Source organism: Gavialis gangeticus, unplaced genomic scaffold (genome assembly GCF_001723915.1).
Source record: "Gavialis gangeticus isolate Ggan-Ray unplaced genomic scaffold, GavGan_comp1, whole genome shotgun sequence".
In the NCBI taxonomy this organism is placed as follows: Eukaryota; Metazoa; Chordata; order Crocodylia; family Gavialidae; genus Gavialis; species Gavialis gangeticus.
In genome coordinates this window covers 113,424,539-113,438,792 of record NW_017729022.1, presented here as the reverse complement: position 1 = coordinate 113,438,792, position 14,254 = coordinate 113,424,539, and the positions used below count along the sequence as shown (strand labels likewise).

The window sequence follows — 14,254 nt, the reverse complement described above, 5'->3', positions numbered from 1 at the left end:
GTCTTTAAGAAGAGGCTGGATGCCCACCTAGCTGGACTCGTTTGAGTCCCATTTCTCTTTTTGGGGTTTTTGTTGTTCTCCCGCCCTGGCGGGGGGTCGGGCTAGAAGATCTACTAGGTCCCTTCCGACCCTTAATCTATGAATCTATGAATCTATGAATGCTACTTAAAGAGCCCCAACTAAAAGATAACTTAGAAGTGCTACCTACTGCAGTTTAAAGGAGTTGAGAAATACTGCAATGATTCATTACTATAACACAAAGCAGCATGTTTGACACAATTGTGGAGCCATATCATCTATATCTATACCAATGCAACAGCCTGGGGTAAGATTTGTATTCCCACACAGTGGGTCACTAACATACTTGCTTTATTACGTGACTCTTTAAAGCTCAAACCATGTTAAAAGGTCTGTCCTTCCACTCAAGGACTCTAACCTTTCTAACCATTCTAAGACAATGCCATACCATTGTAAAGGAGAAAGGAAGAAGGCAAGAGTACATACATTTCCATTGAACAGCTCTATCTCCCCATTTTCAAAGAAAATGGTAACTCTTTTACTGCACTTGTCTCGGGTAAAGCCACATCCCTCTGTTGAAATGAGTATCCGAAAGGTTCCAAGCATATCCTCACAATAATCCTATTCAATAGGAACAAATAAAAGAGTAATTTGAAAAATATATTTATACAGACATGGAAAAATGCAAGCCTGAAAAGCACACTCTTATGCACACTCTTGAAAAATTTGTCAATATGCTTATTAATACATTATTCATTATTGTGCAATTATTTAATATATTTTGTGCTGCACTTCAGGCTTTGTATTGTTTAAATACAGAAAGGGGAAAAAGATGCAATTGACTAGTATGTTATAAATGTACATACAGATATTTTGTAGCAAATTATATTGATATAAGGGTTTTTTTTTCCCATAATGTTACCTAAGATACCTTGGGGGATATTGATTATTATTTGTACACATGGGAGAGAGAACAAGATTACTTGCATCTTAAATTGATGGTTTTGGATCACTTTGTGTCAAAGTCCCTCATCTGTGGGAGCAGAGATGTGGACATATGCATGTATACAGTTAAAGTCTACCCTCAGAAAACACATTGTGTCAGTCCATCCATAAAGATCCCACATGGGTTCAAGACCACCACTGACACGGCAGTGTGTGCCTGATTTCAGCAAACCCTGTGGGGAGCTCTGCAGCCCCGCACAGACTGACACCCCAGCCCAACTGATGAGCAGCCCTTGACTCAGCACCTTGAAAATAGTGGCGCACAGCCCCATGCTGGGTTGCACCACATGGCTGTCAGCCTGCCGACATAGGAAGTTGTCAGCCAAGCCCTCTAATTCAGGTGCCATCAGGCTGAATGGCAGGAAACCAACCCCACATTCAACTAGAAACCAGCCACAAAAATATTACATATATTTTGTGGAATAATCTGGGGCTGGTTTCCCTTTTTATCACACCATTCATTGCTTGAATGCATGGCCAGGCTCCTATTCAAGAAGCGATTAACAAGTTAATCACATCTTAAGTGCAATGTTTGCCAGGGGCCTCTCTTACACATCTGGCTTAGTAATGGAGGACATTTTACAGTAACTTGTTTCAGTCCCAGGCTTCTTTTTCAGTTCAAAATGCACAATACAATATTTTTGGTCAAACTCACTCATTATGGCAAGAATATGCAGTATTCTCAGTTCTCACCTGAACCAGCACATATTGACAGGCACCTGGGAACTTGTATTTTAATCCATCAAATGTCAAGTAATGAGCAGTACCAATAACGGAGCAGGTGGCATCACATACATGAGTTGTGCAGTCCCACTTTCGGCCACGACACACACTGCCAGAGAAAAATCAACAGTGATTATTATTTACTTAATTCTCAGAATATGCTCGGTACTTTATGACAGTGTAAAGGAAGGTCAGGTCTTCACCTTACAGAGTTTACCATCTAAAGATACAATATGGAGGGAGAGAGAAGGATGCAAGAAAAATAGTAGTGAACCATGAGATAAAATATTGTGACTTGCACGCTTCCAACAGAATCCTATTTCACTTTACACACCTACGTGGTAGTTAACCAGCTGTGTAACTGCTACTTTTGGCCTTTATACAGAGTTAGCGATCCCACTGTATGAGCAGTTTGGACACAAAAATGTTCACACAGCTACTGTTCAGCAGCTTTTGAAAACAAAGCTTCTTTAAGATCAGATGCTCAAGCTGAGCATCTAAAGTCTCACATCTTAATATCATTGCCACTTGTGCAATTAAAAGTTCATAGATTTAAAAGGCCATCTAGTCTAACCTCCAGCAAAAAACAGGGTGTGGAATTTCAGTTGATCCTTTCCTGAGCCCAGTAATTTGAATTTGAATAAAGCATCCCTTGCATAAAGTAACCAAAGCTAGCATAAGGGAGAATTGTGTCTGGTTAGAGTAATTAGAAGACTAGCAGCCAAAGTACGGCAAAAATAAAGCACATGATAATACAGGCAAGATTCAACAGGCAAAGGATGGATACTTTAGAAGAAGCTTTAGTTTCAATAGGGGAAAAATTGAAACTTTACTTTCACTTTATTATCACTCATCTTTAAATCTGATGCAAGATGAGGGCTTTAACACCCATGTACCACAAAAAGCTCTAACTGTGTATAAATAGGACTTTATTCCTGCAGTTTCTTATTGTTAACTGGAAGTAATAACATCAGAAATGCCTGCAGATCTTTTATCATCCCAGACAAGAAACGGATTTTTAGATGTATGGTACAGAACTTGTAGATATATGTCAGTTCAATTAATACTAGAGCAAATTATTACAACTACTGTTATAGCAGCCAGGACCCCTAGCCACAGACCAGGTTTCCATTGCAGTAGACGTGGTACAATTTAGGGATAATTTCTCCAACACTCAAAACTAGTAAAATGGAATCCAGTTTATTGTTCATGTAAATTACTATGATGGACAGTAGTGTTTCCAATATTATTTAAGGCATTTAAGCAAGTGTTCGCTCTTAAAACATGTTATGTGGTGGTGTTAGCGTCTGAACTCTGCAAGGCTCTTCATGGAGACAGTTGTCCTTGTGGAGAAAGTTTCATAAGCAGCAGGAGAGCTTGATCTCTGCCTTGATCTGTGATTAGTCAATTCTCTCTCGCAGCAGAACTGCTCTCTGAAAATCAAGTACTGATACTAGGCTGAAATTCCTGAAAAGGAAGAGCTGCCTTGCACTATATTTTCATCATCTGGATTTCAGATTGGAGTAAATATGTAAACAAGTTATCTTTAGAATATTATTGCAATACAACACTGCCTCTCATGAACTCTACACCCAGCCAATAATTTTTATAGTATCCTAATTTTTCCAAACAATGATTTTGGATGAGCCTTGTATGACTCAGAAATGAAAAAAAAAATTAAGTTTTCTCAAATTCTTCAACCTTCCTATCTGTTCTCTCTCTGTGGTCCCAATTAGAAGGTCCTGTCATCAACAGGAGACTTTCCACTGACTGCAGTCAGCTTTGGATGAAGCCCTAAAATATTACCTCTTCCTGAGAGATTCAAAGTCCAATTTGAATTAAAAAGGGCCTCTTCCTAAATTAAAGAGTTGAAAACTAACTTGCATGCAGAAAGCAAAAACAAATTCCATGCAGCTTATGTGACTGATCTCAACCACCCACTCTGTGAAAAGACACATGCAAGACAAGAATTAGGCTGTGCCTCTTCTCCACCTTCTTTCACCTCCCTAGTCCCAAACTCCTCTGAAGACAGGAAAGGCCCTCAGTGCAATTTAGATGCCCTGGGGGCTTTTCTAAGTTATGGCAGCCTGCCTGGAACCTCTGCAATACTCTGTGCTGCAACCAGGCCCTAGAAATGACTCTCTACTCCCAACCACACTCGTTGTTTGGGCTTGAGCAAGAGTCCTCAAAGGATAACCTGCTGCTATCTGCCTCAACGCCTGTGCTTGGGGAGACCTGGAATACCAGGCCTATGGGATCATGTTATACTGTCTGGTCTCCTTTACCTGCACACAAGGAGCTAGGGTGGGGGTGACAATCATTTCCTATAAGGTCAACAAATTGGTAAAAAATAACTTAAATAAAAACAATATCATATATAACAGCACCCAAAGACAGTGTAAATAGATTCTCCTTCCACTTGCAGGCTGTATACAGAAATACATGCTTTCCTGAACTACTTTATTACACATGGAGGGCTGGGCAGAGCTCACTGGAATGCTTCACTATATTAATAGTATACAATGGACATCCTTCCCTGCTCAGACTATCCTTTTACAAAAACACTTTTATTATCCTCCAAAGACCATTATATATTAAATATGAAGCACAATGTGACTGGCCATGTTTTATTTGCAGTAGTGTCCCTTTTTCCTCATAGGAAGCCAAAATAGTAGTAGATTTAAGATGAAGCTGTCTGATGCCAGAGGACATGTGTTTACTCTGTTTACTCTACTGACCAACTTTTGAGACCAAGAAACCAGGCCTATAATTCAGTCTGCCAATGGCTTTTGTTCAGACTGTATTACTTAAGTATAATACCATCGTTTTCCAAAGAAGTCTCTCTCTTCTTCAATGAATTTCATTCTTAATGGTATTTTATCTGACCCAGCAATTGGAGACATTACCTCATAGTCTAACCTAAAAAACACTTGGAGGAAAGCCACTGGGCATGACAGACCCCTGGTCCACATGATGATCAGACCAAACAGGGAGGTACAGTGGATCAGAATGTCTGGCCCACAAGAGAGACTGCTTCAGCCACATGTGATGTTAGGTAGACCACCAACCACCTCCCCATCATGCACAGAGAATGGCTGTTCACAAAGATTAAAGCCACTGCCTATTTGAGTTGTTCAAGATTTTCATGCCTCTACCAGCTGCACTACACCGTTAATTTCATCTAAAACTAGAGACAGTGTAAAAAGGAAAGGAATATTCTTTTTTACTTTCCTTTCTTCACCCTTTTCTCCTTGTCACCAACTAGTATGCAGCTTGGTAGCTTTCTCATATGTAACTGGAATGCAAATGCGCTGATCTCTTTTCTCTCATTATTTTTACACTGCTGCAAGCTTGAGTTGAGTTCTTTGGAATCACACCAGTGTAAATGAGAAAAGAATAAAATATCTAGAGATTTATTATTATTATTTTTAGTGTTCATCATGTCACCTAGGTAGCCACAATGCATGTCACCATAGTCCTATTTCCAGAGAACATTTAAACATGTTTGTTGTAGTGATTAAAGCAATCATGCCTCATTCTTATATGGCACATTTATTAGAAGACGTTTTCACAAGCAAAACAACCTCATTGCCCCCATTTTGCTAATGGAGAAAGTAAAGCACAGATAGGTAAAGATATCCTCCCACTCCCGCCTCACAGACCCTTCCTAATTTACACTGGCAAATAGGAGACTTAAGGGTCCCCCATTCAAAGCCCGTGGGTGTCAAGTGCCCTCTTCCCACTGATGTCCAAGGGCTGGCCCACAGTAAAATTATAGAATGCTGCTAATAAGCAGAAAACGGAATAAACTGAATGAAAATATAACTATAAGGAGTAACAAAAATGTAATACTTTCTTTGTGTGTTAAAACTGTGCTCGTGGGCATTCCATGAGACCAAGGTCCCCTTATGCTAAGCCTTGTATAAACACATTTGAGAAAGAATTCACATTCTTAATAGACAAGAAGGTCACACATCCCAAGGTTTTGACAGTGGTGGAAACTGACCCTTGACTTCTCCTGGCCCTATCTAGTGCATTAATGCAATCCAAATCACAATTCCATGTTGATGACACTGCAGTATATAGTAAATACTGTGCCATACATTTTGTTAAAACAATGAGATCCCAGTAACTTGAAACCTCAGCACAGTAGCTGCTCTTAAAACTTTGTTAAAAGCAAAGAGAAAAACCAAAAAAAATTTGTGCTGATTATAATGTGAATAGTTCAGCAAAAGTCAGATTAGCAAAGTTCTACTGCATAATCCTTCATAAATATTACTTCAAAATTTTCATCAAGCTTTACAATACGAAGCACTGAATTCCCAGCACGCAGCATAACAAAATCTTTGTCACTGGCTTAGGGTTAGAGCTGTTCTGCTGTTCGTGAACTAGGGTCTCCCATATGTCAAACTGAGTGCAAATGCCAAATCTGACACCTCTGGCTCATATACTATGCTTGCAGGTGTGCACATTTGGCTGAGAACAAATGAGAATGAGAACTTCTGCTATAGCAGGACAAAAAATAAAAACAAAAGGGAAAGGAAGATTTGACTTTCAAAATGCAGATCATCTATTTGTGGGTATTCTCAAAACAGCAGTAATTTTTCACATCAATTTCTAAATGATGCTCAACTTGGCATCTGCAGAAAACTGTCATGAAGCTTTACAAGCCCAGTACGTTGTTGAGACAACTCTTTTTTTCATTGATAATAAAGATCTTGCTTTCCAAGTTTATCAGTTGAGCTCAAAACTAATAATTGAAATAAGACGCAAGTATGAACAGCTTTATGCTAACAACAAAATTGTTGGCTTCTTAGAGTCTCCCCATACCCTACTTTTGAGGAAAAGTTTTTGTGCGTCTGGGAGCACATGTGGAGGAGAACCACTTCCCCTGCCTGCAACTTCACAACTATGTCATCAGAAACAATACGAGTGGATTGAAAGAATGGAGCAATACAGCAGTGTATAAAAATTCCTGTTGATTTAAAAAATGACTGAAAATAGATACATTGACTGGGCACCAGGGGCAGGGCTCTGTTTCACCCAGTGAATGACAGCTTGAGACCAACTCTTAGTTACCCAACTAAAATGTAGGAGCAAGTCTATTGCCCGCTCTGAGCACGTCAATGCCCCCACCGTAGGAATAAGAGCCATCTGTGTGCCTGTAGAGAGCTATCCTGTTCCCTCCTCACTCTGAAGGGGTGCAAGCCCTCATCTCCCATTTCCTTGACCACTGGGCTACAGTTTATTCTTGTTTGGGAGCACTCCCCTCCACCATCTCTCTTCTGGCCCAAAAAAAGAGGCTCTGCCACTGTTCAGAAGGAATCCAAGAATCACTGGGTCAGGAAGAGAAAGCAAGACTCAGCACCCAGCAGTGAGGGCACTTACCTGAAGGTGTGGGATCCAAGTCATACTCCCAGGACTGTTTGTCTTTTATCTAATGACATGAGATAAAAGAGCAAACTGGTGGCAATAATAGGCATTTAGCTTATAAGGATTACCCAGCTGAGGGGACATGATACAATTCTGTAGGTGTTGCACAGGTTTTCCCACTAGGTTACTTGGCATTTTGTATCATTCTACATATTATTCCATTACAGCAATTGTGTATTACACAAAATATAAAAGTCCTGCATATATTACATAAAAAATATTCAATAGATACATAAATATTTCTTCCACAAGAAGCTTGAGGAAACTCGCAGCAAGGTACCAAAGTATTTCAATAAATAATTAGGTTCTTTAGCCAGACTGATGAAGGAGGTCGCACTACAGGATCATAATGGTCCCTTTTGACAAGGAAATCTATAGATCTTTACATAATTATGAATTGGATCCTTCACAAATATAATCATGCATCATTGGTCTTGATCCTGGCTCTTCGCAATGCCAACAGTCCCTCAGTGCAATTCATCCCTTTCTATCCTTAGTCTATTAACTAATGAGGGAAAGCATGGTTTTAAGAGTCATCTTATTGAAAACCTGGAAAAAATATCATCATCAATAGCTCACCAAGTGTTACAGTCCTTGGTCATTATCTGTCCTGTAGAATATTCTCTCCCATTGTGGAAACATGGGCACCTCTCAAGAGCAATGCATCTGGTTTCATGTCGTACCTAAAACGCACATACATATAACATGTTATCAATATTTAGCACTCTTAATATCTGACTGTAAACTATCAGCACATAGAGCAAAAATAAACATGAGAAAATGGAGATCCAAGGGCAGAAGGATGTAAGATTATCTCAGTGACAGATGTATTGTTAATATTTTCCTATGAAAGTGAATAGGACAATAAGCGTACAAAGGAAAGCCTTGTTTCACTCTGATGGAGAAGGTGGAAAGGACTGGGTATCAACTAAGATGGCCTAGAAAAACCAGGGAAGTAAAAATCAGACAGCTTACACAGGAACTTACTGATAAGAAAAAACAGTTTGAGGCTAAAACACAGTAGAGAACAAAAGAAGAAAGGAAGAATGGAAGAATACAACTACCTTGAAGAGTCTCTGGGAAGCATGTACAGACCTATTCACCAGCCCTCAGAATGTCATATCCAACACACACTTAACTTTCAACAACGTGACTTCAACCCTGATGAAGCTTGGAAAACCAAATGGAGTTCACAGGAAGTCCCAAATAAACATCTTGCAATAGATCCAAAGCAGAAGGCTTAGATCTTGCATGACACTAATTGGCAACTCTAAACCATATCTGCACAAGCCACAGGAGATGCAGATGTGTGACGCACACATGGAAAATTAAAAACTGTACAGTGTACAACAGTGGTCACTCAGAACAGAACATGGAACATAAAATGATTCAATGCCTGATCCACAAATATGAAGGAGGTATCACAAAAATACACACTGCTGCTCCTGGTGCAATTGTCTGACTCAACCACCTAAATGTAAAATTATATATAGTTGTTGTTCTGTATCTACATCAGCCATACAAAAGAAGAAGTATGCCACCTATAACAACCTACTGTCTCATCATCAGACAAGGAACAGAGTGGAAGAAGAGTTCAGCCCGATTAGCAACTGAAAGACAAACACTTAGAAGAAACCATGTAAGAAGCAGTATCAAATGACACTGAATGGTGACCGCAAGGGAAGAACATGGCTTAGGCCATCTGCAAAACGGGAGGGGGGGGAGCAAATCTATTTTTATGATGTTAGATCTCATTAAAGACAAAGAAAGTCTAGAAGAATATCACTAAACTCCTTTCTTCTACGTGGCCATTGATGCAGCTGATGGGGGACAAAGACAATTTGGAAAACCTAGGAAGAAAAATGCAATTGATATAGGTGTTTGTAAAAATGTTGGAAAAGATGAACTAGGTAATTTAGGGTGCCTATACACGTGCAATTAGTGTGACCAAATATGCTCCGGCTCAATTTGAGGAAGGGAGGGGCTGTTTTAATTAAAGCAGTTCCCCAGCAACTGTTCTAATTAAAACAACTCACTGTCGTGTGTATTCAGCCACCACCACCACCACCCCCATTTTAAAATGGCCACAGGGGTGCTTTACCTATAACTAAAACTCGTCCAATAAGCTAAAGTGCCCGCACAGCCATTTTAAAACATGGGGGGGTTAATATATGTGACGGTGAGGCAACGCTGGAGCATTCTAATTAAAATGCAGAGCAAACTCAATTAATCGAGAATATTCTAACACGCTCTAGTTAGAACGTGAACCAGCATGTCTATAGGCAGCTTTAGTGCATCACTCTGCTAAGAAATTGACAGGGTTTGCTAGTGTTCTTCCAAATGTATATATATGACTCAAAGAACAGGACAAGGACCAGGTCTGTTAAGAGGGACTTCCATAGTCTAATAGTTTTTCATTGGAAATAAACTATTATATTCAGTTTACATTTTACCTGTTTTAATTTCATCCCTCTATTCCTTGCTCTAGCCCTTCCTCTTTTGTAATGATAGTTAATCACTTCTCCCTTTTCTTAAAATCAGTACTTGGTGAATGTTCAAGTATTTCTAGTACTTTTCACTGAATTTGATCCCATTTTTATCTTCTTTCCATTGTGAGTAGAGCTTCACCAAAGAGGTAAGTTTAGTTTTACTAACATCTGGGTCTTCTATTTTTCCACACCAGGGTTAATTTTGGTTCAGAATTTGAGACCCACACAATTTGAAAGATTTGCTCTCCTCTGCACCCCAATCTAGAAATTAAAATTTTATTACCAAAGTGAAATAGTCATTTTTGCTTCTAAATCGGAGATGATGAGACCCATCTGGCCCCTACCCTGGCGGTCTTTAAGAGGAGGTTAGACAAACACCTTGCTGGGGTCGTTTGACCCCAGTAATCTTTCCTGCCATGGCAGGGGGTCGGACTAGATGATCTACTCAGGTCCCTTCTGACCCTAGAAACTATGAAACTATCTAATCTCAATGTTATGATGAATAAGTATAGTTTCCTTTTCTTCTGTGCAGAGACCCTGAACTTGACACCTATTTGTAGAATCAGGTCTCTAACAGCTAATAAGTCTCATTTCTTCAGTATTAAACACAGTCCTCAAACTGTGATTCATGGACTATGAAGCTGACAGAGACATGGCTGATCCCAAATTATAGTCAAACTGCTTTAGAGTACAGATGAGATGGGTCCCCTGAATTCTTCAGTTATGTTTTTATATGTTTACATGACTCTTCAATAGCAGCTTGTTCAGTAAGTACGCCAACACTTAACTCAGCCCATGTGCTTCTTGGAACTTAAATTTGGTAGAATAAGTATCTATCCAAGATCCAGAATAGCAGCAAAAATATTTTATATTAAAGAAGGTCTTTAATTTCATATGCAGATCCATGGTCTCTCATCAATCGAGGACAACATTATACTGCGCAAGGTCATCCCTATAAACGGAAGGCAGGAAAGGGGAGAAAAACATTTGCAAGCATCAAGTGTTCTCTCTCATTAGATGAACTTCTGGAAGTACAAAAGAGGAAGGTGTCTATGGCTTTACTCTTACCCCTACACTTGCCAACATTTCTGTAGTTTTTAACTTCATTGTTGGCACCAAGCTTGAGCAGGAAAGAACTAACCTCCTGGGACACAACATCTGGGATTCTGGCTGGCCACAGAAGAAGGGGTTGGTGAAGGGAAAGCTGGTACAATTTTTCCTTGCCCCCTCAACGTGCAGAGCTAGTCACAACCTAGCCAATAACAGACAAACTAAAAGGATTAGTTATTTTGTTCACCAGACATGCAGTCATAAAGCATCATTTATTAAATTCCTGATAGGAAGCAAAGAATACTTTTGCCAGCTGGAACTTCCAGGAAGTAAGTAGGATTTAGGGAACAGGATGTGATTACCTAAGCTGGAATGAGACCAGAACTTTGATATTAACTGTTTTATCTCCAACCCACAATGTCATTTATTAATGACACATATATGATCCAAAGCTCAATTAGCCATTCCATCCAAAAGATAACATCTCTGGCAACCCAGTGCTCAATGCCACCCTCAGCTACAAATCTATAATGAGTTGGATAAGAAAGCACCATTCTCTCAATGCTGCTGCTTAAAACAGCTGGATTTTCTGGGGGACCCTCACATCCTAGTAATAGTTTTCTCTCATTCAAGGGAGTCTCACAGATCAAGGTGGTGCAGGCATGATTGTGTGGGGAGGTAACCACAAGACAAGTCACAGGATCATAATGAGAATAGCTGCTGTTCACACCCTCTCACATCCTTATTAGCCATATTCATGGGAGCGCGCTCATTGGATTTGAATGGCCGACTCGCTAATGAAGTTTCCAGTTGTTAGGGGTGGGAGGATCTGGTAGAATCAAACATAACTAGCCCTGATATGGTATAGAGGTCCCACTTTTTGTATCAAACTTCTCTCCTTTCTTTTCTTTCCTTTTTTTAAAAAATACAATAATATTTTAGGCTTCATAAGTGTTACAGTTTCTCTGCCTTATCTTCCAGTTTATTTAGGCTGGACTGCAACCTTGTGTCCTGCACTGTTTCCCAAGACCACATAATCTCAGATTCTCTCTCTGTCTTTCAATACTAGTGTTTCAGTAGAAAGGGGGCAACGACAGATGATAGCTTGTTCATACCAGGAAGGTACATGATGCTAAACCCACTAACAAACATGCTTTAACTAACATATTGCTAAACAGAATTTTGTATTTTGTATGGACAAGGACAATTGCATATAAAATGGCATTAGCTGGTATAACCAAGGAATACAGGCATTCAAATAGGCAGGCAGCTGCCTCATCTCTTCTTGAAGACATGCGATGTATGATATACTTAAAGCTGTGCAAACCAGCAGTAATTTATGAAGCAGCTGGGAGGAAGACATAAGATTCCTCCCATAACATTATCTTTTGTCGAAAAACAACTTGCAAAGTTTTCAGGTAGAAAATGTCATAGTTTTCAGGGAATTTTCATGTGCAAATGAAATGCTTCAAAACAAAAAAGCTCCATTTTGTTGTGTCAGACCAAACTGAAAAATATTTATTCACATTTTTAAAGTCCTCTCATTCCAGTGCTTGAAAAATGAAACCAGTTGATTTTTTATTTTGGGTTTCTGGATTTCGGGGGTCCCTCTTTTTCTTACGTGCCTTGCTTTTTTCCACTGGTGTGGTAAAATACTACTCTCTCACTCTCCTCTCCCCCTGTTTTCCACTTAGAAAATATTAGAAGAGAAGTAAACTCCTAAAAGAAAGTGTATTTTTCCACACCTTTTCATATTTCTTATGTCTTCCTGGTGCAAAAGAAAGGATCTATGTGAAGAATGGTTCTTCCCTACTTCAGGAGAGGAAGAGAGAAAGGGGAAGAAAACAAATCTTGAAAAAGAACACTGAAATTAATTACAATTGATTTATAAATTAATTATAACAACCATATAATTTAAGTCAAAGCAAACAAATAAATTTCCTCTTTTTTTCCAAAATGCCCGTTCAAAATAAATTTATTTTGAATTTTCCAATCACAAAAACCAAAAAAAATGCCAAAATGGACATTTTCTGACAGAAATTTTCAATATGACCTAATTTTCCGACAGTAAAAACTTTCAGCCTAAAAGATTCAACTTATTCCAGTTTATACAATGAGTTCTGTTCTTTTTTTAATTGCAAACAATCCTTAATCAGACTACCCTTTTCTTTTTTGGGTGTGTTACTCCCAATGAGTCGATGCACACTTTACGTTGTCATATTGGAGTCTATAGACCACTCTGTGGATTAGGATCAACTCAGCTGCTATTCTTTTATACATGTATTTATCTACCCTAAAGGCAATGTTGCTTTTAACATCATATTAGTTGCTGTAAGTATCTGCTACTATTGCCAGGCAATTGTTCACATATATCATATGCAGCAGCATAGCTAGGGATAAGCAAGCAGGGCATCAGCTCCAATTGCTGATTGACAGGGAGCACCAGAACAGCCAGTACTTGCCACAGAAGCAGCAGTAGAAGCCCCCTGGGTAAAACTGGGCAGGTAAGACTGATCCACCCCCCAACTTTATCCCCCCACAAACATGCCAGTGCCCTGCATCCCATTCTTACCCATCCCCGTTTTGTAGGTATTTGCCTAGGGCACAAACATTGCTCCTTACAACTCCTTATGGTCATATGGTACTGCTTTGTTGTTTTTTTTGGATTAAACAACATTGGTTTTAGGAACAAAACAATTTCCTTTCTGATCACAAACTTTCTGTGAGCTTTCATAATTGTCTGATTAATCAGTTGTGTAGATGACAAAAAGCCCATTGCACAATGGCCATCAGGGCACACATTTCATGAGAATACTTGTGCAACTAGTCAATCACAGCAGTATTCATCATACTTTTGTTTGGAGTAAGTTTTGTGAAAAGCAACCACTTGCTCCTATGGATGTCTGAAAATTAAAGAAGCCATGGATACCAGCAAAGCAAAGGGACAAGTTTGATTTGCTAAAAATATTCACAGATGCTCTTTATCCCCCTTGTGTTTGTTGAGTTCTCGTAATCACTCATCTGGAAAATACCAGTATCATTCTTTAGTCTCTCCTTCCCCCAGCATGCAAAAGGGTCAGTGAGACACTACAATAAAGAAGAAAACCAGCATTGAATAAAATCACCTGGTTCAAACATAGTGTTTCACATTTGATTACTATTCAAATCCTCCCCACAACATTACTTTTAGCACAAGAATAATCTGGCTGCCAAAAGATAATTTTTAATACTTTGGACAATTTTTACCCTGCTACAGAGCACTGAATACATGTGGGCACATCTCATGCAATTGATCTCAAGTGATCCCACGCATCATTGGATCTCAGCCTTCTCCATAAAACCATATTCCCAGCATAAGGAGAAAAAAAAATGCTGAGCTCTGATATTCTCTTTCTTGTGTCCAGGGTTACAAAGGAGTAAATCTGTATATGTTGGCTTATTCTGATTATCGTTTTGAGAGCAGAGAGTCCTTGTGGTTTTCTCACCTGCCAAAAGGACAGGGAATAAGATGGGAAGCAATTATGCTGTGAAGTGTC

General features: G+C 39.3%; 1 protein-coding gene across 2 annotated transcripts in view; it reads right to left on the bottom strand.

Moving 5' to 3' along the window:
* The window catches only part of VWF (von Willebrand factor), a 271,611-nt gene that overhangs the window by 169,028 nt on the left and 88,329 nt on the right, over positions 1–14,254 (bottom strand). For both annotated transcript variants that reach the window (XM_019515998.1, XM_019515997.1), the window contains exons 19-21: positions 7,759–7,862; positions 1,717–1,855; positions 505–639 (exon numbers count right to left, since the gene is read on the bottom strand). In XM_019515998.1, coding sequence (XP_019371543.1) covers positions 505–639; positions 1,717–1,855; positions 7,759–7,862 — 378 coding nt within the window. The remainder of the gene's footprint in view (positions 1–504; positions 640–1,716; positions 1,856–7,758; positions 7,863–14,254) is intronic.